Source organism: Brettanomyces bruxellensis, chromosome 8, assembly GCF_011074885.1.
Source record: "Brettanomyces bruxellensis chromosome 8, complete sequence".
NCBI classification, from domain to species: domain Eukaryota; kingdom Fungi; phylum Ascomycota; class Pichiomycetes; order Pichiales; family Pichiaceae; genus Brettanomyces; species Brettanomyces bruxellensis.
In genome coordinates, this window is record NC_054689.1 from 1,279,628 (window position 1) to 1,299,298 (window position 19,671).

A 19,671-nucleotide genomic window follows, 5' to 3' on the forward strand; every position below is an offset into this window, starting at 1 on the left:
GGATGTTAATCCAGGAGGTGTGACTTAGGATAATCTATACTAATGGTCATTATTAGGAATGCGAAGTGAATACTGTGTACGTAAGGAATTCATTTAACTAACCAATTAAGCCGCCTTAGGTATCTGCCACGTGTGAACTGTGCAAAATGTTATGCTGATGTAATATTAAAAGTTCATAATATTTTGGTTGATTTGGTTTAAGTGTGACTAGTATTTGGTGGATTGAATTCCATACATTCGGGCTTGACCCACATACAGATGGTAGGATTGTACAAAGAAGCGTTTAAACATGTTCACTAGCTCGGGTTGACACAACTCAAGCAGGAACTGGTGAGAAAAGCTATTCAGTCAATAGTTCCGAGCAGAAATACTCGAAATCTTTATAAGATTTCTCGTTAACCAACACACTGAGCGTTTAAGGCTAAAGGAAGGATAAAAATAAAGAATGAAGTATAGAGGAAGTAAACGAGGTGGAATGCTCATGCCTAATACCTTTATTCCTTATGAGTGAGGTTTTCTGGGCATGAAAGGCTAGTTTTATATGAATCTATTACAACTGAGTGCAGTGTTATGGTACTTTTAGTTTTGTTGAGGAAGTGTGACATCAGGTAAATTGCATACTGTCGAAGTAATCGTGATTACATCAAGCAAGTAGCAAAGGTGGCAGTTAGAAGTAAAATACACAATCTGTAATTAGCAGGACAGTTAATTATTAGCAACATATATTCCAATATACACAATTCACAACACACCAATCAGCTCTCATTGTGCTCTGCCTCCTCATCCTGGGTTCCCTGGTCCAAGAAGTCGACAATGGCACAGTTTGGATGTAGGATGTAGATCATCCTGATCTTTTTCTCGATCTCTCTCTTTTTCCTCCACTTGGCGAGCCCCTCAAGTTTCTCCTTGCGCTCTTTGGCCGGCATATCATCATCTATGTTGAATTCCGGCGGTATATCGTCTAGAGTGTCGACCGATTCGGGGTTGACTCTCATCAAAATGCGGTCCTTAACCAACCGGCTAAGCACCTTGTACGCGATCTTGCTCTCGGCCCAGTACTCACGCTCCGAGTTGATCTCGGACTCGATCTGGAAAAGATACCAGTCGACAAGTTCAGAACCGGTGTAGCCCTGAGGGTCTTCGGATGAGTTCTTGGAGGATCCGATTCGCCTGACGAACATGTTCATCATGCGGATGTACTTGTCGTACGGGATGAGGAATTTGTTCTTAGGATGTCTGTGATTGTTTGCGTTCTTTCTTTGATGGTCCTTCTCATTGTCATTCTCATTTTCACCCTCATTCTCATTTTCACCCTCATTCTCACCCTCATTCTCATTCTCACCCTCATTCTCATCCTCACCCTCATTCTCATCCTCACCCTCCTCATCCCCCATCCCAAGATCAACATCATCCTTCTCCACCCGGATGATCGACTGCCGCAAAAGATCATACGCCTCGGCAACAAAACGAGGAGTGATATCTTCCGTGCAGTTGGCCCGGGCTATGGCCTCGGAAAGACGGATCATCGACTCGAGCTGCCGAACGGTGATCCGGTAGCTTGTTCGGCCAAAGCCCTGGGAGTCGTCGGCCCGGAGTTCCTTGTATTTTTGCACAAGGTAGTCCCTGGCCTCGGCAGTCATCTTAGGCTTGAAAGTGCGGGCATACCGGATGTAGCGGAGGAGCTGGTCGGTGGAGAACGGCGCGTCGACGGCGTCGTCCCGGAGCATGTGGATGTTAACGATGTGGCTGGCGAGCTGGGTGTCGATTTTCTCGTTGCACTCGTCCAAAATGACGAAAAACAGGTCGAAACGCGACATGATCGGTGCACTCATCGCAAGATTGCTCCGGAGGCTTCTTTTGGCATTATACCGGCCGCCGATCGGGTTGGCTGCAGCGAGGATCGACGTCCGGGCATTGAGTGTTGCGTGGATGCCGGCTTTGGCTATCGAAATGGTCTGTTGCTCCATGGCCTCGTGAATTGCGACCTGGTCGGAAATATCCATCTTGTCGAATTCATCGATGCAGCAAATGCCGTTATCTGCGAGCATGAGGGCCCCGGCCTCGATGGTGAACTCGCCGGACTCCTCATCCTTCACAACTGAGGCTGTTAGACCAGCTGCAGTGGACGCTTTACCGGAAGTGTACACGGCTCTGGGAGAAAACCCGGTCACCCACTTGAGAAACTGCGATTTCGCGGTCGATGGGTCGCCCACCACGCACACGTTGATGTCCCCTCTGAGCTCGATGCCCTCCACAGTCCGCTTGTGAACCCCACCTAGCTGCTGGAGAAGCAGACCTTTCTTGATGATCTCGTGGCCGAAAATCGACGGGGCGATCGACGCGACCAGCTTCGAGTAGATGTGGTCGTCACCGACCATTTCCTTGAGCTCGTTGACCTCCTCCTCCGTGAGCGTGTTCAAGAATGCCTCCTGCTGCCTCTCGTTGTCCTCCCTGGAGATTCCGTGCTCTGGGGCGAGCATGGTGTCCCCGGGCATCCCACCGGGCACCCCACCGGGGAGTCCCCCTGCGGCACCAGCTCCGCCGGCCCCGGTAGCGCCACCGGGCGCCTCGGTAAGACCCACCGGGCACACGTGGCAGCCCAGAAACGCTATGCGGTACGTGAGCTCGCGGGCCCCGAGCGACCGGAGCCCCGTCACCCCGGCGGCACCGGACTCCGCCGCAATTCCGAACCCCCGGGCCCGGATGCTGGCCGGCTTCACCCCGGGGAGACCCAGCTGCGAAACATCCGGCACCACTATCTCCGTCCCCGTGAAAAGACACCTGTCCCCCGGTTTTGCCCGATCGACGAGGTCGCCCCGGAGAATCACGTCGATCGTCCGCGGCATCGACCCGGTCGGAATCTCACCTGAACTCTCCTGCACACGCACTTTTTGCCAGTCAACAAACACCGACTGCGCCACGTTCAACGTCCACAAGATCTGGTTGTCACAGTTTGGATTCGGACACGATGTGGGCTCCGTGTATCTGAAAGTTTGCTCCACATTCTCCACCTGAGTCTTGCACACGTCACAGCTGAACGTACCACGGTACAACTCGGGCCTCACCTCGCTGGTTCGGGTCACCGTGCCCGATACTGAAAGTAGAGCCCCGATTTTCTCTGCACGCAGCTCCCGGAGTCGATGCACTGCGGGTAGGCCGTAAAACGAGATTTGGAACACTCTTGTGCCGCTGGCAGCAGCCTCCGCCTCCCCGTCGGCCACCGGGGCCCTCCGGCTCAACATCCCGGGCTCGTGCCGCTTGATTACATGCCGCAAACCGGCCTCCAAGTACGGCAAGAACCGGTAGTACTGGTCTGCGATCGCACTTGCCAAAATCCCGTTTTCCCGCGTGAGGAGCTGCTTGTAGTCCACGTACAGCGTCGACAGGTCGTACATGGCCATCACTGATATCTGCTCAAGGTACACCTTGTGCGGTTTTGTGCTTTCTGCCGGCTCTCCTTCCCCTTCTGCCTCTTTTTCTCTCTCTTTTCCTTCCTCCTCTCCTCCCACCTCATACTCCTCGAGGAACTGCTCAAACGCCTCCCGCACCTTCTCCGCGGTCAGATCCACCACCCTGGGGATCGAACTCAAGTCCTTCCGCCGTCTGAGAACATGTGGTGGTGGCTCTTCATCTGTTTCCATCTCATCTTCTGCTCTTTGAGGCTCTCCTTGGGCTGCCTGTGAGTTTCCAAAAAGTGTTGTTTGCGAATGCTCTTGCATCGATGACGACCCTGCCTGTGGCATCTGTGAGCTGTTCAAGTCGCTCAAAATATTCGAGCTGTTCACTCCCAACCCTGGGGATGAAGGAAGTGGTGATGATGCGATTCCTGACATCTTCAATATTCCTTGGTTTTATTTTATTTCTTTAATATCCTCAAGTATTTTGTTCTTAATCTTTTCTTTCCTACCTTTTCTTTCCTATCCTTAGTTCTTTTTATTCTGCTTTTCCTTGTCTTCTTTACCTTTTTTATCCTTCTTCTGAAAACTTCGAATGCTATTAAACTGAAGCAGTGTGCAACGTTTTTTTTTTTCGTCCACATTTTCTTTCGCTGAAAATTTACGCGTTTTGACGCACCTCATTTCGTACCAACTCAGCAACAAACTTACCCCTTTGGGCCTAATTACTCCCGAAGGCCAGAATTTGCCTGGTTACGTAATCAGCACTTCTGACAACCACGAGGTCAAATAATAGCTTTTCGTGACTCGTATTACTATGTTTTTTGTTTTAATTTTTAATCCCAATATTTCTGATCGTCCGTGAATTAATCATGCAAATTTAACAATAGAGAGGGTGTTTGGGGATTGGGTTTAAAATAGGCCTTTATGTTTGGTGAACTAATGGATGATATGAAAGAGCCTGCTTGCAGAACAGTAATGTAGATATTAGTTCATACTATATATGATAGTTCATGCGATACTAGTTTATGGAATAGTAGTTTAATACTAGTGTAATAGATTAGTCGGCAGTCGTGTCTATATCTAACTGCCCTGTCTATGTCAAGAAAACCTCTCTCATAAGGATTAAAAGTATTAAACACATTTTCCACTTTTATTTAGTCCATAATGTCTTCTTCTTTGGCTCGTTTAATTTTTCCTTTTCCTTTCTTTAGCATTTAAAAACAAATATACTAGTTAACGAGAAACTTCATGAAGTAATCGGCATCACCCAAAAATTGCAACAAGTTTATATTTTACTTCATAGGATATAGCTCATAGAATATAGTTTATAGAATGTTAGCTCACAGAATATAGTTTATAAAATATAGTTTAGAGAATATAGTTTAGAGAATATAGTTTAGAGAATATAGTTCGTAGATTGAGAAATGTTAACATGTTGACAACATATTTCACATGAAACAACTTATTACAGCATAACTACACCAACATTCTCAACAGTATTAACACAACTCAGACACGGAATTCAGTCCAAAGCTACGTACCCAACCCAAAGGCCTTTCATAACATATAGCTGGTGTTTAGTGACTTCAAACTTACTATCAGACAAACTCTCTCTGCTTTCCCTACGTGAACAAGATGCCCTTGCTCTCATCCCGGAAAAACTCGTTGCCATAATCAGCATGAAGTGGGTAAAGCACTCCCGAATCCCCCCGGTACCGGATCCTCCGCAAAGTCCAGACTCTAGACAACTTTTCCAAAGATAACCGGCCGCTCTTGATTCCAACCTTCAAAAGTCTCATGAGCAAGCTTTCAATTATGATTTTTTCGCTGGGCGTGACGGAGCAGAAGCCAAAGATCATCACACACCACTGCACCATGCAGATCCGGTGGTCTATATGGCACTCAACGTATCGATCGTAGTTGATTGGGTGCTTAAACGTGTTTGTCAACTCACTGCGGCACACTTGATCGATTTTTTCAGGGGTAAGGATGACGGTGTTGTCCTCAGTGTTGAGCTGAACGAGGTCAGCAGGGTCGGAAAGCACGAGATCACGATTGTAGTGGCGATCCAACAAGTCCAGATCGTGTTGGGGCAGTTCGTTTTTAGTGAAACGAACAAGAAAGCCGAAATTCTTCATGGCCCGGCGGAAAAGCCGGCGGACATGTGCGTTTGTGGGCGGCATCCCCATAAAAGTGTTGCTTACAAGAACGTACAAGTGCAAGGCATCAACCCTGGCCTGGTTGCACATGTCGAAATATGAGAACCAGCACGTGTTTTGGTCCGGTAAGCCGCCCGAAACGAGTCCGTACGCACTCGGGTACGCCCTCAACTTGTCAACACCGGTGTAATACGGATGGAATCTGGAGGAAATCGGGATCTGGAACGGGGCGTCTTTCGTCATAATGTACGATTTCTTTGCTTTTGCAATCAACGCGAAGATCTCACACGTTGCAAGCGGGTCAACAACCTTACCGGTCTCTGCAGCGTGCCCTCTCGCATAGATTATCGCCTTTATAAGGCTCATAACGTCGTCTGTGTACCCCAAGTAGAGTTTGAAGGCTCCCGGGACAAAAACGGCGGTTGCAGACCCATCCGGCCCGATTTTCTCCCGATACCCATCCTGGACCATCCCAAGACGATAGAGCTGGGTCATCGAAGCATAGTTAACAGGCACAGGATACGCCTTGTCCAATTCAGGGAGTGAAATGACGGAAGGATCAAGTAACGACTCGGGAGTCATCATAAGCACCGAAATTTCAAGCGACGCGAGCAGATACTTGGAAATGATGATGGTGTCTGTAATGGGGCGGCCACACTCCACGTAGTCCCACAAGAATTGCTTGGCTCCCTTCAAGTGAACGCTCCAGTGACTATCGGAAAAGGATGAGAGGTCTGCAGTTAGAATAATGCTGGTGAGCAACGCACTTTCGGCCTCCGCCGGCATCCGCTCGGGTTTCTCAAGCAAGTTCTTCAAATGCCGATAGCAATTCGAGAGATACTTGGTGCGATCGGTCTCAATTCGCCGGATTCGATGATTTATCGTAAAAAGCTTCTCTGACAGCTGGTCTGGGCCGTTTTCCACATTCCCATTGTCCAGCCCGCGGCGTACCGACACCAGTTTCTCAATCAGGTACCGTGAACCGCAGGCAAGCATCGCATTTAGGAGATATGGACTTGTGTGTGCTTTTTCGAGCAATACATGTGTTGTCGACGAGTCGAAATACGACGATGCAAATGGGTTCAACGTTGGCTGAATATTCAACATGAACGAGCGGAAATCCACCGATTCCCGCCACGTGAGACCCAACGTTTCGCACAAAACATCCATTTTCTGCTTGCTGTCTGACCGTGCGAGGCACTGCAAAAAGTCGTACCTGCGGGGTTCGAACTGCGAGCCGCGAGCAAACTCTTCCGGCGCACGGGTGTCTACGTCTGGTGCACGGGTGTCCTTCAACTCTGGCAGCTGCTCTGACTTGCATTGCACCGCACCCAGGCCTGGAACAGCATCAAAAAACAACGCAGCAAAGTTCTGCAGCCCCGGCCCGACCGTGTCGGAGCTTTCCGTAGGCCCCGGGCCCGGATCCGATTGTTCGGCAAGCCCAGAAATGCTTTTTCCACTCCAAAATACCGGAACCTGCCCGGGCATCGAGTACCGCTTGTTTTCCTCCATTATATCGTCAACCAAGTGTTCCTGGTTTGCCAACATGTTTGCAATCTGCCGCGAAAACCGGTCCTCCGCCGGCTGAACCGCTGGATCATCTTCTGCCTGGCAGTCTGTCGATTTTTCACCATTGCATCCTTGCTGCTGCATTTCTGTATTGCCAAGAAACTTTGAACTACCAGCAGTATTTTCATCATTTTCATCATTTTCATCACCTTCACCTTCATCAGCCTCACCTTCATCTTCTTCATCTTCTTCATCTTCTTCACCTTCACCTTCATCAACACCTCCAACACTCCCTCCTGCTACCTGTATGTTCTTAAAAACAATCTTCGGAAATTTCGCTCCTCGAGGAACCTGATCTGTACTCACCACATGTTCAAATTTGAACGGCTGGTACCCACACTCTAGATTTAGCCGCCTGCACCGATGGCACATGGGCTTGTGCTCGTCACACTTAACTTTTTTGCTCTTACAAGTCACACATCCACCTCTGCTATACTTGTGTTGACGTTTTTTGTGTAACTGCTTTGAAAACGAAGCTGCCGGCGTATGACCGGCTGGAGATACCCCACCCGAGATGCAGGCAAATGAATCATTGCTGTTCTGTTTGGTGGCCATCTGTGCAAAACTGGAAATGCTGAGAGAGAAGCAAGAGTTGGCGAAACCGATTCCAGTGTGTGTGAAAGATGGACGCCAGGAAAAAAAAAAAAAAAAAAAAAAAACGGTGCTGATTGGATTTTTTTTTACGGACTGATGCGGCTAGAGTTCGAATCTAGAAATAAGCAACCACCCGGAAACACTAATCAACGTATTTGAAAGATAAAAACTGAATGCGGTGTGAATCACACGGATGCAGGACCGTTTCGGATGCCTTGATGATTCAACCCCTTGACAGATAGACAAATTAAAATTAGAATAGAACCCCCTGCCTGCATTGCCTGACATGCGAGGCTTGGCAAACAATGGAGAAGCAGGAGATTGGTGTCCCGCTAAAACGATAAACATTAAAAAAAAAAAAAAAAATTGAGTTACTCAATTAATTATGCACAACGCTACCTATCTGTCCGAATCACTCATCCGTGCACCAGCTTGCTCCTTCCCTGGCGTGGTTCCATACATGACTCAAATTTGGGCTAGTCACGTTACCCGATGAGAAAAAAAAAAAAAAAAACAGGGGGTGCCAGAAATGAGCTCTCGGGACACATCGTGACGAAAAATTTTTCCGAAACGAGGGTATCTGCGAGTAAGACTCGGATTCCGTAAAACTTCTTCCCGTGGCCCATCAATGGAAAGCAGTCACCAGCCCAAAGGAGAAAACAAGGAGCAACGGGAAATATCAGACACGGACAGATTCGAAATTTTCTGAAATGTTGAACTTTTCACGCCCGAACGAAACAAGTTCGATTTTTACAGCTCCGGCAGACATGACGGGTGAAAAGAGGAACCCCAAATTACACTAGAGTCAGTAAATTTTGTGTGTACATGCAGTAAAACTTGTTATTTGTACCGGACATTCCAACAATACGTCGGACCTTTGAAAGTGCAGCGAAGGCGGAATTTGGCGGCCTTTTCCGTTACCCTTTTGGAAGGGATTGGACAAGTAAAACGGAAAAACGAGAGAAAAAGGGGAAAATTTTTTGCGAACGCATTCGATACAATAAAACAGTTTGTAGCCCAAAATCTACTGAGAGAACCCGATTGTCCGATGTAGTGGGGTGAGCACAAAAGCTAGCCTAGCATCCCGGCGGTCTGCGCTTGACCCTCGGGCGTTCGTTGCGCAGCGGTCAGCAAGCTTAGCGCAGGGACACGGGGGGAAGAAAAAAAAAAAATAATAATGATTAGAAAAGCAACAGAAAAAAGTGAATTGAAAAAAAAAAAAATTAATAATAATAGAACGAGATTAATGCGTAGATGGATGAATTAGGAAGGTGGAAAAGCAACCTATAACAAAGCAGATTAGCACCCCAATCTGCAGGTGGAAACGATGAGGTCGCACCAGATTTCGATTGGCACAAGTATAAAAGAAGAGGCAATTCCCCTCGTGTTGTTGATAAATGTGGATTTAACACTTGTAAATTGCTTTCGCAGCTTTCTGCAACACTCAGTTCTTCAACAGCCAAAGGATTATCTTCTTTGATTGACTAAAGCTTAGCTTAACAGCAGAACTAAAGACTAGCAACAGTTCATTATTAAAACTATGAAGGGACTTCTATTTTACGACAGGGGAGATCTCAGATACTCGGACATCCCCGAGCCAGAAATCGAGGATGAGAACCAGGTCAAAGTCAAGGTGGCATACTGTGGCATCTGTGGTACAGATCTTCACGAATACTTGGAGGGTCCAATTTTCTTCCCAAAGAAGGGAGACGTGAATCCCATTTCCGGAGCAACTGTTCCCATCTGCCCGGGACACGAGATGTCTGGAATTGTCGAGAAGGTGGGTTCGAACGTGACGCACCTCAAGCCTGGTGACCATGTCGTTATTGAGGCTTCTGCACACTGTTCAGACATGGTTCACTACAAAAAGACGGTTGAGCCAAAGCCTTTCTGCAGTGCATGCAAGGCCGGAAAGCCAAACTGCTGCAAAAACACGAACTTCATCGGTTTGGGTGTTGCATCTGGTGGTTTCGGCCAGTATGTTGTTTATGGTGCCGAACATATCTTGAAAGTTCCTGATTCGATTCCAATCGACACTGCTGCCTTGGTTGAACCTATTTCCGTGGCTTGGCACGGTGTCGAGAGGGCAAACTTCAAGCCTGGCCAGACAGCTTTGGTGCTAGGAGGTGGCCCGATCGGTTTGGCCTCAATTTTGGCATTGAGAGGCCACAAAGCAGGAAAAATCGTCTGCTCCGAGCCTGCACTCATCAGAAGGGAGCTTGCCAAGAAGTTGGGTGCAGAGGTGTTCAACCCAATGGACCACAAGGACCCAATTGGCGACTTGAAGGCTCTGGTTCCGGAAACGGAGGGTTTCGATGCCTCGTTTGACTGCTCAGGCATTCCTGTCACGTTTAGTACTTCGATTGATGCCTTGGGACCCGGCGGAACTGCCGTTAACGTCGCAATCTGGGCCGACAAGCCAATCAAATACATTCCTATGTGCTTGACGTACCAGGAGAAGTTCGCTACAGGTTCCATGGGTTACGTTGTTGATGATTTCGCCGCTGTCATCAAGGCCATCGACTCAGGTCTCATCCCGATCGACTGCATCAGACACATGATCACCGGTAAGGTTGAGCCTAAGGATACCGTTGAGAAGGGTTTCAAGGAGTTGATTACTCACAAGGAGACCAATGTCAAGATTCTCGTTACTCCAAACGGCCGGATCTGAATGCGCCGCTAATTTTATGTATCATGTGTAATGGGCAATGAATAGACGACTGATTAATGTTTAGGATGCTGGATTATTGTATTGGAAAGTTGTATGTAGTGTGTTGAACTGTATTTCTTTACGCATAATTGTACTTCTATTCTATTCTTTTTCATCTAATTTACCTCCATTCTTTTTCATCTAATTTACCTCTATTCTTTTCCATCGGATTTACCTCTATTCTTTCCCTCTGTTTTCGCTGCTTCTATTATTCTTTTCACTTTTCTTCCCTCCATTCTTCCCTGTTGTTTACATTTTCGCGACTTCTATTTTTTTATTTTTTTCTATCTCTTCCCACTGATCTGTCTCCGATCTCATCCTAACATCTCCTCGATAAGCTCTATTTAGTACAACTTATCTTTTTGCTGGAAAAAATCATATATACAGGCCGTTGTAAATTCACCAATCCTTCATTTAACAGAATTTCACAGCCCGAAACCAATGACTGACCCGGAGTTGAAGGTAGGCTCCACAGTTCGCTTTCTTAACGGATATGCCATCTTGAAGTATGTTGGTCCAATTAAGGACAAGTCCGGGGTGTTTGCAGGTGTAGAGTTGATGGGTGCACTACGCAAGAAAGGAAAAAACTCAGGAAATGCATACGGAGTTCATTATTTCGACACTTCGGAGCCATTGACAGGCTTATTTATACCGTACAAAGCACTTTTAAAGCTGAATAAAGGAAGCAGGGTGAAGTCCTTTAACGGGCATCTGTCACTCAACTCTGAAAATACAATAAGCAGCAATTCTTCCGCACTGGCGTCACCGCTACACTCATCCAGTTCATTTTCATCCAGTCCGCTTCCAAATAGTCCAAATAACGAGCAATTGCAGCAGCTGGAAGCCAAAAATAAAGAGTGTAATCTGAAGATAAAGCAGTATGAAACCAAGTTGGAAGAGCGTTCTCAAATTCTCAAAGAGATGGAGTCCACTATCTCCAACTTTGAGCCAATTCTTGCCGATTACGATAAGCAGTTGAAGTCGAAAGAAGAAAGATATTCGAAGTTTAAGAAAAATGCTGAAAGCCAGATAAAGGAGCTGCTAGAGACAATCGAACTGCTTGAATCGCAGACAAAAGAGAGCCAGGAAATGTATGCAAAGAAGTTCAAAGAGCTACAGGCGAAGGCCAAGAGTAAACCTGTTGGTGAAGATGCTAAAGATGAAACTTCAGCTTTAAAGAAAGAGATAGATGAGCTCCAGAAGCAGTTGCAGTCGAAGGATGATGCATTCAAAGATTTGAAGGCTTCCAAGGATAAAGAGATAAACAGTATGAGGAAGTTTGAGATGGAGAATTACACCTTAGAACTGAAAATTGAGGACCAGGATCAGGAAATCAAAGAGCTTCAGAACCAGATTTCCAAAAAGAGTAAGCAATCCAATTCAAGTGCCGAAACATCCCAAAAACTTGAAGCTGAATTAAAATCGCTCAAGCAGAAACTCGGGCAGGCCGAGAATGACAAGAATGTTCTGCAAGCATCCGAAGATTATCTTAAGAAGCAGATTGAGAATGTGGAAAAAGGCAAGAGGGAGCTATTAGAGAAATACAAGAAATCCGCCGACCGAATAAAGGAAGTGGAGGATAAATTGAAGGAGAAGGATCGCAAATTGGAGGAGTTAGAGAAGAAACTTGATGAAAAGGATCAAAGATTGGAGGAACTAAAGAAGAAAATTGATGAAAAGGATCAAATATTGAAGGAGAAAGATGACAAGTTAAAGGAGAAAGATGATAAATTGAAAGAGAAAGATAACAAGTTAAAAGAGAAGGTTGTCAAATTAAAAGAAAAGGATGATAAGTTAAAGAAAAAAGATGACAATCCAAAAGAGAACAAAAATCGTGTAAGTAATGATATACATGAGGAAACACAACTTCTGACTGATAAAGGTGAACTTAAAGTATATGAGCCAGAAACAAAGGCGGATCCTGCTGCCGGACGCACAAAATGGTGTGGACTATGTGAACGACCTGGACATGACAGTATTGATTGCCCTTACGATAATGGACTGTTTTAAATAGCTATGAATTTATATGTAATTATATGTACAGGAATGAAGAATGGACAAGATGTGTTCCATGAAGGTGAAGCAGGGAGCGAGAAAAAAAAATTTTGATCCGTAGCAAATACTTAAACACGCTGCGACATGTAAATTGTAATGACTCCCGCGAAAAGATTTCGAAGCAACCTGAATAAAGCCGAGAAATATTATATGCCTCTAATGCGCATGTGCACTTATATCTTGTAACGCTGGGATGGATCAACATGGAATGGTGACCATATACCCCTAACAGAGCTATTAAGTGATATGACATTCTGCTTAGGCTTCTTCAACTTCGAGCCGGTCGAATTTATGAGCAACTTCAGCTTGTTCTCAATTACATCTGCGTTCCATTTCCTGCAGCATATTTGTTTGCTCTTCTCATTTGTGTAAAAACCTCTGATGACTGGATGAAATCCAGGCTTCTCCAGAACCTGGAACTCGATCTCCGGATACTGTGAAGCAAATCCTTTCAGTCTTGATCTCAAGAAATCTCTCATTCCTACAGATGAACCGCCAAAATCGCAGTATGTAATCAGAATCTTCTTACAGGGCAAAACAAACGACCCTAGCCCATTACGGGCCTTCGATACTTGTTGTATAAAGTTTATCGCTGCCATCACTATGTGCCAAATGTTGATTATGTGGAAAAAACGTGAAGAATGTGTGGAAAAGGTGTGGTAGTGGATTGGCTGTTCAGATAAATGAAGAGCATATTGCGAAGGCTTGAAAATTAAAGTGGAAGCAGAAGTAAAACACAAAAAAAATCAAAAAAAAGCGTTGGCATCCGTACACTGCGTGATCTACAAATTGACGGCCATCCTTACATTTCTCAAAAAATATATTTTACGACCATCCCTACACTTGTTCCCTTTTTTTCGGGCGACATCTCACCCGACCCCGCGCAAGTTCCGGGAAAATCATACGAGTGTATTCCCCGGCTATTGTGGGATGATGAAATACGAGCGGATGATTGGCCGAAACGAGTAAAAGACGGGGTGGGTCGATGTGGGGCCACCAGCTTTGCGGCGGATTCCGACAAGGCTGCGCTAAATAGGGAAAGCTGCGCATTCGTATCTCCCGCAGTGCACTTACAAATAGCGCTGAATGAACTCTTCCTAACGTTAACCGCAGCAGCAACGGGCGGGCTTCAGCGGGGATACCTAATTTGCCGATCTGTACGAAATGACCGATGCTTAATTCGTTTAGGAAAAGAGCGCTGTGCGGGATGTCATTGGAGCTGTTTCTTGCGGCTACGTATGCGCTAACCGTACACAATTTTCAAATTCGGAAAAGGAGCCCGTCAGATTCCACATTTTTTTCCGTTATGGGGTACATTTTTGGGGGTTCGTTGCCATAGTGATATCTGCAGCACAGAGTTTTCGTATGAAGAATTGCCAACGGTGAATTTCCCGGGGGTGCGCCATATTGTCCAATTAGAAGCTCCCAAGTATGACCCGGAATATGTATCAGAGATCTTCCCTTCCCCGGACAGTTGAGGGAATACATTGTTACACTAGACCCGGTCAACAATGAGTGTTTTTCGATCAAAAAAAATAAATAAATAAAATAAAAWTAAAAATACTATAATGATAATAATGGAGGGGCAAATGCAGGCAGGATTGTCCAAGTAGCCGGATTTCCACATTTGCCGGTTAGTCGGGTGACGGACTTTTTGGGGATGATGTTTGTTTTGATTGTATCATGAAAAATGCTAGGTGCGGGTTGGTAAATGGAAACAAGTGGGTGGATTAATAGAGGTAAGTGGGTGGCTTTTGAACGACCAACAACAAAACAGCATTTTCCCCACATTATAAATAATGGTATTTCCCCGCACTCTCTTGCTTTCACTCTGCATCTCGCCATCTTAATTGTTTGTCTGGTTAACTCTGCTTCTGTGTTATTTGTAATTATCATATCATAGTTTGCACTTTTTTTTCGCTATTGCAAAAAAAAAAAAATTTCAAGTTATTAATTTATCCTTATCGCCTCAGATAAGCGAGTCCTTACGCATTTTGATACTTGCTTTATTTTCACTTCAACATGCTTGCACGGTCGGTTTTAGGTAGACTAGCGGTTTCCTCCGGTCCGCAGATCCTCCGGTCCATTGCAATTGCCGGCGGTCGGTGTTGTGCCATGCCCCTTGCTTCGGCAATTTCCAAAACCCGGTCTTTTAGCAGCACTTCTCCTTCCTCGATGAAAGGTTTACTATACTATGGAAGCAAGAACGTGAAGTACTCGGAGGATGCCCCGGAGCCACAGATCCAGGATGACAACCAGGTGAAGATCAAGGTGGCGTACTGCGGAATTTGTGGTACGGATCTTCACGAATATCTAGACGGACCGATTTTCTTCCCTAAAGAAGGCAAAAAGGACAAGATTTCGGGCTTCAAATTGCCACTAGTGGAGGGCCACGAGCTCTCCGGAACAGTTGTGCAGGTGGGCAAGAACGTGAAGGGCATAAAGGTTGGGGATAAGGCTGTGGTGGAGGCCTCAGGCCACTGTTCCGACAGAAAGTACTACAAGGACACCGTGGAGCAAAACAAGCCCCTTTGTGGAGCATGCAAGAAGGGCATGCCCAACATCTGCAGGGACTTGAGCTTTCTTGGCTTGGGAACCGCCTCCGGCGGCTTTGGTGAGTATATTGTCTACGGAGCAGACCATGTTGTCAAAGTTCCTGAATCCATTCCTTTGGATATCGCTGCACTTGTTGAGCCTATTTCTGTCGCTTGGCACGCTGTCGAGAGGGCAAACTTCAAGAAGGGCCAGACTGCTTTGGTTTTGGGAGGTGGTCCGATCGGTTTGGCCACAATTCTTGCCCTCAAAGGTCACGAGGCCGGAAAAATCGTCTGTTCCGAGCCTGCACTTCTCAGAAGAGAGTTTGCCGAGAAGTTGGGTGCAGAGGTGTTCAACCCAATGGACCACAAGGACGCAATTGGCGACTTGAAGGCACTTGTGCCGGAAACGGAAGGTTTTGATGCCTCGTTTGACTGCTCAGGCATTCCTGTCACATTTAGTACTTCAATTTCTGCTTTGGGTGCCGGCGGAACTGCCGTTAACGTTGCAATCTGGGCCGACAAGCCAATCAAGTACATGCCAATGTGTCTCAGCTACGAGGAGAAGTTTGCAACCGGCTCCATGGGTTACATAGTTAAGGATTTCGAGGAGGTTATAAAGGCTCTTGAGACTGGTCGCATTCCATTGGATGCTGCCAAGATGATGATAACCGGTAAGGTTGCCTTGAAAGACACTGTTTCCGTCGGATACAAGAACTTGATCGAGCACAAGGAGAAGAACGTCAAGATTCTTGTTTCTCCATCCGCTTGATGGGCTCGCTGTGTTTATTTTTGTGCTTTGCTGCTTTTTAATGATTTGTTAATGTGATCAATGCCATCTGTAGAAGTGTTTGACTCGCCTGTACACTTTATTGCCTGATCTGTTGAAGTATCTGTTGCCTGGGTATTGGGTTAGACAATAAATATTAATATAGAGATATCTGTTCCTGTAGAATAAAGCAGCAGCTTTCTCTTAATTATATTCTTCCACATCGATGCATGTGATCAAATATTTGACTGGCAAGGAAAGTCACATGTCTTCAACAATCACACTTTTATGTAATATGCATGCTACCAACTACTTTAACTAACCACTTCAAACATTAATGTGGTTACCACTCCAACTATCAATAAGTTTCTTTCTGGCCTTACTATATTTCTTTGTGTCGCAGGAGACACGTCATACACATATATTCACCACGAATGGCCAAAGCAATGCCATAATCCCAGAGTTGGAAATATTCTGAATAAAGCAATGATGTCTTTGGAGTATGTAAGTAAAAAAATGTGAGATGCAAATTATTTGCTAAATGCAGTCAGTCCCTTTATACGGACACCCAGAGGGGAAGTCGTTTTTTCTACTTTCTCATTTTTACTTTTTTTTTTTTGCTTGAAAGCGATATCATAAATCGAGTACTAATTCAGAAACACGAACGGATATCCAATATTCCGATACAACAATAAAGCAATATTGCGTACTTACGAGCGACAAATCATGTTATCCCTACTGAAGAGACCTTGCAAACCGCTAAAGTTGGTCCAGTCTAGATTATTCGCCACAACTAAAATCGGTTGTGGAATGAGAGTCGGCAATCAGTTTAAAGGTGCGGATTTGGGACATCATCTTAATGATTACGATTTATTTGCCACAGCAAAAAGACCAGGGAGCAACATAGAAATGGTTTCGCCGGGGGCAATTGTGTTTTCAAACATGAAAGTTGTGCGTTCGCCAAATAAGCAAAAGGAGCCAATTGGTACCCTTTTACTCAACGATCAGATTTTCGAAGTAAACTTCAAGAGCTGCAAACTTGGGCACAACAACAACGTTTTTAACATGGATCATAAGTTCTTGGATTTGCTCCGGGCATTGTATCCAAAGCCGGAATTAATAGTACTTGGATTAGGAAAGCAAACCAGAATGATCTCTAAAAGTACACGAGAGGGGTTTAATAAGCTTGGAATTCGTTTGGAGATAAGCGATACGGAGCATGCAGCAATGAACTACGATATGCTAGCAACAGAGAGAACGCCAGCACTAGTTGGGGCACTATTACTTCCTTCTAACTGGTAAGTGTTGCCAGGATTTATCGAATATATTCAATAGTGTGTCTAAAAGCAAAAAGAAAGCACATAGATCAATAAGGGGATGAAAATGAATCACTTTCGAAGCGACAAAAAGCCGTTACTTAAAACCCAGGAGTATGCCGTGATCGAGACTATAGATGCCATGTTGAAGAACAAACTCCATCTGTGATACTTCATGAATTCCTTATTCAAGGGCTTGCAGTCATCACTTTCCATACCTTTGTCATCATCGCCACCATACACATTATCAATGATGAAGTTTCTTTTCCTCTTGATCTCATCACACTTCGGTCTGGCCCATAGCAAGTTCAACAACCCTCCAATAGAGGATGTGGCCAATAGTGAAACACCAACAGGTGTTAAGGTGTATGGAGCTGTAAGTGCAAGAAGGCCTGGTGCAATTGTCTGCGTGAGAAATTGGTATGGGAAGACTTTGTGTTGGAAGTTGCCAAAGTCTCTTCTCTTCAATGTTTTAAGAGCAGCTATTGAAGCAACAAAACTGTGAAAAGATGAAGATCCCAAGTCAAATCCGTAAATTATGACATGAATTGGAGCCAAGAAAAGCATTTTGATAGATGTAGAGAAGAGGCAAATCTGAAAGCAAAACTGGATTTAGTTGCGGGTGCAATATTCAGACTATTAAATAGTAATTAAATATTCTTGTATATAAAAGCTAATGAGGGGTAAGAAACTAAGTAAAACAAACAAATGCAGATGCAAACTCCAACTTTCGCTTCTCAAATTTACATTTTTTGGTGTAAAGATGTGCAAATCTTGAAAAGATGCAAATACAACGCAGTGATATGAAATGTTATTCTTATTCTGATTATATAACGAAGTCGTTCAAACAAAAGTGAGATAGGTAACAAAGAAACAAAATAGTCATAAACCTATGCTATGTTAAAATATTTCAGTGAAAAACAAAACATGATGAAAGGGTGTAGAAGAAAAAGCGGAAATTGCGATAGCATGAAAAGCGAGAATGGAAAGATCTAATGTAAAGAGTAGAATGAAGTAATAAACGTATAAAGTGACAATTGACGAAATTGTAAACTCATTTGCTGTCTGCTGACTCCTTCTTTTCGGAATCGATATTAGAACTTTCAACATCACTTGGTTTTTCAACATCTCTTCTGTCAATTCTTCCAAAAGCAGGACCGCAGCAACCCACACAGCCATTGACTGCCAATATTATGAAAACAACTGCACTTAAGCCGGTCCCGAGCCAGGTGAGAATCAAGTAGTTTCTTGATAATTCAGCCTTTATGCCGTATGAACTGTAGGAGTTGTTGAAACTAGTCTGTATGTATTTGAACATTCCAGTTGAGCAACCAGAAGCAAGCACAGCCGCAATGAATGCAAGCATCTCAACAGAGGCGGCAAAGACACTGAACAAAGGTTTGATGAAGAAGTTCACAATTGTAAAGATAAGAGTGATCACGTTCAGACCGATTGCAATGCATGAAGTGATGTAAGTGGCCTTGGAAAGATTTCTTGCAGTTGAAACGTAATTATCGATCTTTGTTGGGAGCTCTATTTCGGAATCTGTGAGATTGTATCCGGTCTGGTTTAGAACCTCTGCTTGGATAAACTCATCTGGATCAAAAACATACATTGGCTTTGGGTTTGTGCACGAGTCAACGGTAAAATCAACGGCATACAAAGTTTCATCTTCGTCCGATTCGTTTTCATCGGACTCCCCACGGCAATATCCATACATTCCAAAGGTATATATATTTTCGGTTGTAGACAGATATGAACCAACGGTTGGCACAAGTTCAGAAAAGCTGTCCTCGGAAAAGTTCAACTCAAGGAAAAATATTGAGGTAACCCCCTTGTTCTTTTTTATGGATCCAACGTTTGCCAAGAGAAGTGTCACTGTGGCACAAAGTGTCAACAAAAAAAGCACTATGTTATATGCTAGTCCTTTTATGGAAAAGTTCATGGTTGTAGGTGGGAAATGCAAGAAAGCGTGAATCTGTAATGTACTGGTTGCAAAATTATGTTTAGCTTTCTTCTTTGATCTTTATCAATCAAATAGTTGTGAGAGTGTGGACTAGAACTAAGTTGGAGTATAGTTTTACCGACTTGCATATTTTTTCAAAAAAGCAGGAATACGCATCCTTAAATAGGCCTTTAGGAGTACCAGGGCTCCGGCCAATCGGGATAGAAATTGATCTGATAGATCATAAATTGAAACGACAATGAAATTTATAGTTAAAGGGGGGAGAAACTTTGGAAAGAAAAATAAAAGTGGAGAGAAAGGAAGGTGAAATCAAAAGTGAGGAAAAAGAAATTTGCAGCACCTGTGGCTCCCGATGAATGAAAATTGGGACCGCTTCCAGAATAGGAAATTTTTTGGATCAGCCTCTTGGGATGGCATGTCATAATCTTCACGCTTTTTCCGTGCAATTCTTAGCGTCTAAAGTGTGATTTTTCCTGTTTTCCAACTGTTGGGCTTTGAAATAGCTTTAGAAAAAATTTTGAGGAGCTGTAGAATGCATTAAATTTGCCACAGAAAAACAATGTAGGGCCGGTGATTGTAACACGATAAGGTTATGGTTACA

The 19,671-nt window shown here is 44.7% G+C and overlaps 9 protein-coding genes across 9 annotated transcripts; 4 read left to right on the plus strand and 5 right to left on the minus strand.

Moving 5' to 3' along the window:
- Positions 1–755: 755 nt before the first annotated feature.
- Positions 756–3,833, minus strand: BRETT_000757 (uncharacterized protein; the record flags this gene model as incomplete). Its single annotated transcript, XM_041279319.1, has 1 exon — positions 756–3,833. One exon carries the CDS (start codon positions 3,831–3,833, stop codon positions 756–758), a length of 3,078 nt encoding a protein of 1,025 aa, XP_041137533.1.
- Positions 3,834–5,020: 1,187 nt separating this feature from the next.
- On the minus strand, positions 5,021–7,681 carry BRETT_000758 (uncharacterized protein; the record flags this gene model as incomplete). Its single annotated transcript, XM_041279320.1, has 1 exon — positions 5,021–7,681. One exon carries the CDS (start codon positions 7,679–7,681, stop codon positions 5,021–5,023), a length of 2,661 nt encoding a protein of 886 aa, XP_041137534.1.
- Positions 7,682–9,260: 1,579 nt separating this feature from the next.
- Positions 9,261–10,391, plus strand: BRETT_000759 (uncharacterized protein; the record flags this gene model as incomplete). The annotated part of the gene is made up of 1 exon (XM_041279321.1): positions 9,261–10,391. The coding sequence occupies one exon, from the start codon at positions 9,261–9,263 to the stop codon at positions 10,389–10,391; it is 1,131 nt and encodes a 376-aa protein (XP_041137535.1).
- A 480-nt stretch (positions 10,392–10,871) lies between these two features.
- BRETT_000760 (uncharacterized protein) lies at positions 10,872–12,440 on the plus strand (the record flags this gene model as incomplete). The annotated part of the gene is made up of 1 exon (XM_041279322.1): positions 10,872–12,440. The coding sequence occupies one exon, from the start codon at positions 10,872–10,874 to the stop codon at positions 12,438–12,440; it is 1,569 nt and encodes a 522-aa protein (XP_041137536.1).
- Positions 12,441–12,658: 218 nt separating this feature from the next.
- On the minus strand, positions 12,659–13,084 carry BRETT_000761 (uncharacterized protein; the record flags this gene model as incomplete). Its single annotated transcript, XM_041279323.1, has 1 exon — positions 12,659–13,084. The coding sequence occupies one exon, from the start codon at positions 13,082–13,084 to the stop codon at positions 12,659–12,661; it is 426 nt and encodes a 141-aa protein (XP_041137537.1).
- Positions 13,085–14,507: 1,423 nt separating this feature from the next.
- BRETT_000762 (uncharacterized protein) lies at positions 14,508–15,791 on the plus strand (the record flags this gene model as incomplete). Its single annotated transcript, XM_041279324.1, has 1 exon — positions 14,508–15,791. One exon carries the CDS (start codon positions 14,508–14,510, stop codon positions 15,789–15,791), a length of 1,284 nt encoding a protein of 427 aa, XP_041137538.1.
- A 723-nt stretch (positions 15,792–16,514) lies between these two features.
- On the plus strand, positions 16,515–17,090 carry BRETT_000763 (uncharacterized protein; the record flags this gene model as incomplete). Its single annotated transcript, XM_041279325.1, has 1 exon — positions 16,515–17,090. One exon carries the CDS (start codon positions 16,515–16,517, stop codon positions 17,088–17,090), a length of 576 nt encoding a protein of 191 aa, XP_041137539.1.
- Positions 17,091–17,176: 86 nt separating this feature from the next.
- BRETT_000764 (uncharacterized protein) lies at positions 17,177–17,671 on the minus strand (the record flags this gene model as incomplete). Its single annotated transcript, XM_041279326.1, has 1 exon — positions 17,177–17,671. The coding sequence occupies one exon, from the start codon at positions 17,669–17,671 to the stop codon at positions 17,177–17,179; it is 495 nt and encodes a 164-aa protein (XP_041137540.1).
- Positions 17,672–18,158: 487 nt separating this feature from the next.
- Positions 18,159–19,049, minus strand: BRETT_000765 (uncharacterized protein; the record flags this gene model as incomplete). The annotated part of the gene is made up of 1 exon (XM_041279327.1): positions 18,159–19,049. The coding sequence occupies one exon, from the start codon at positions 19,047–19,049 to the stop codon at positions 18,159–18,161; it is 891 nt and encodes a 296-aa protein (XP_041137541.1).
- Positions 19,050–19,671: the final 622 nt, after the last annotated feature.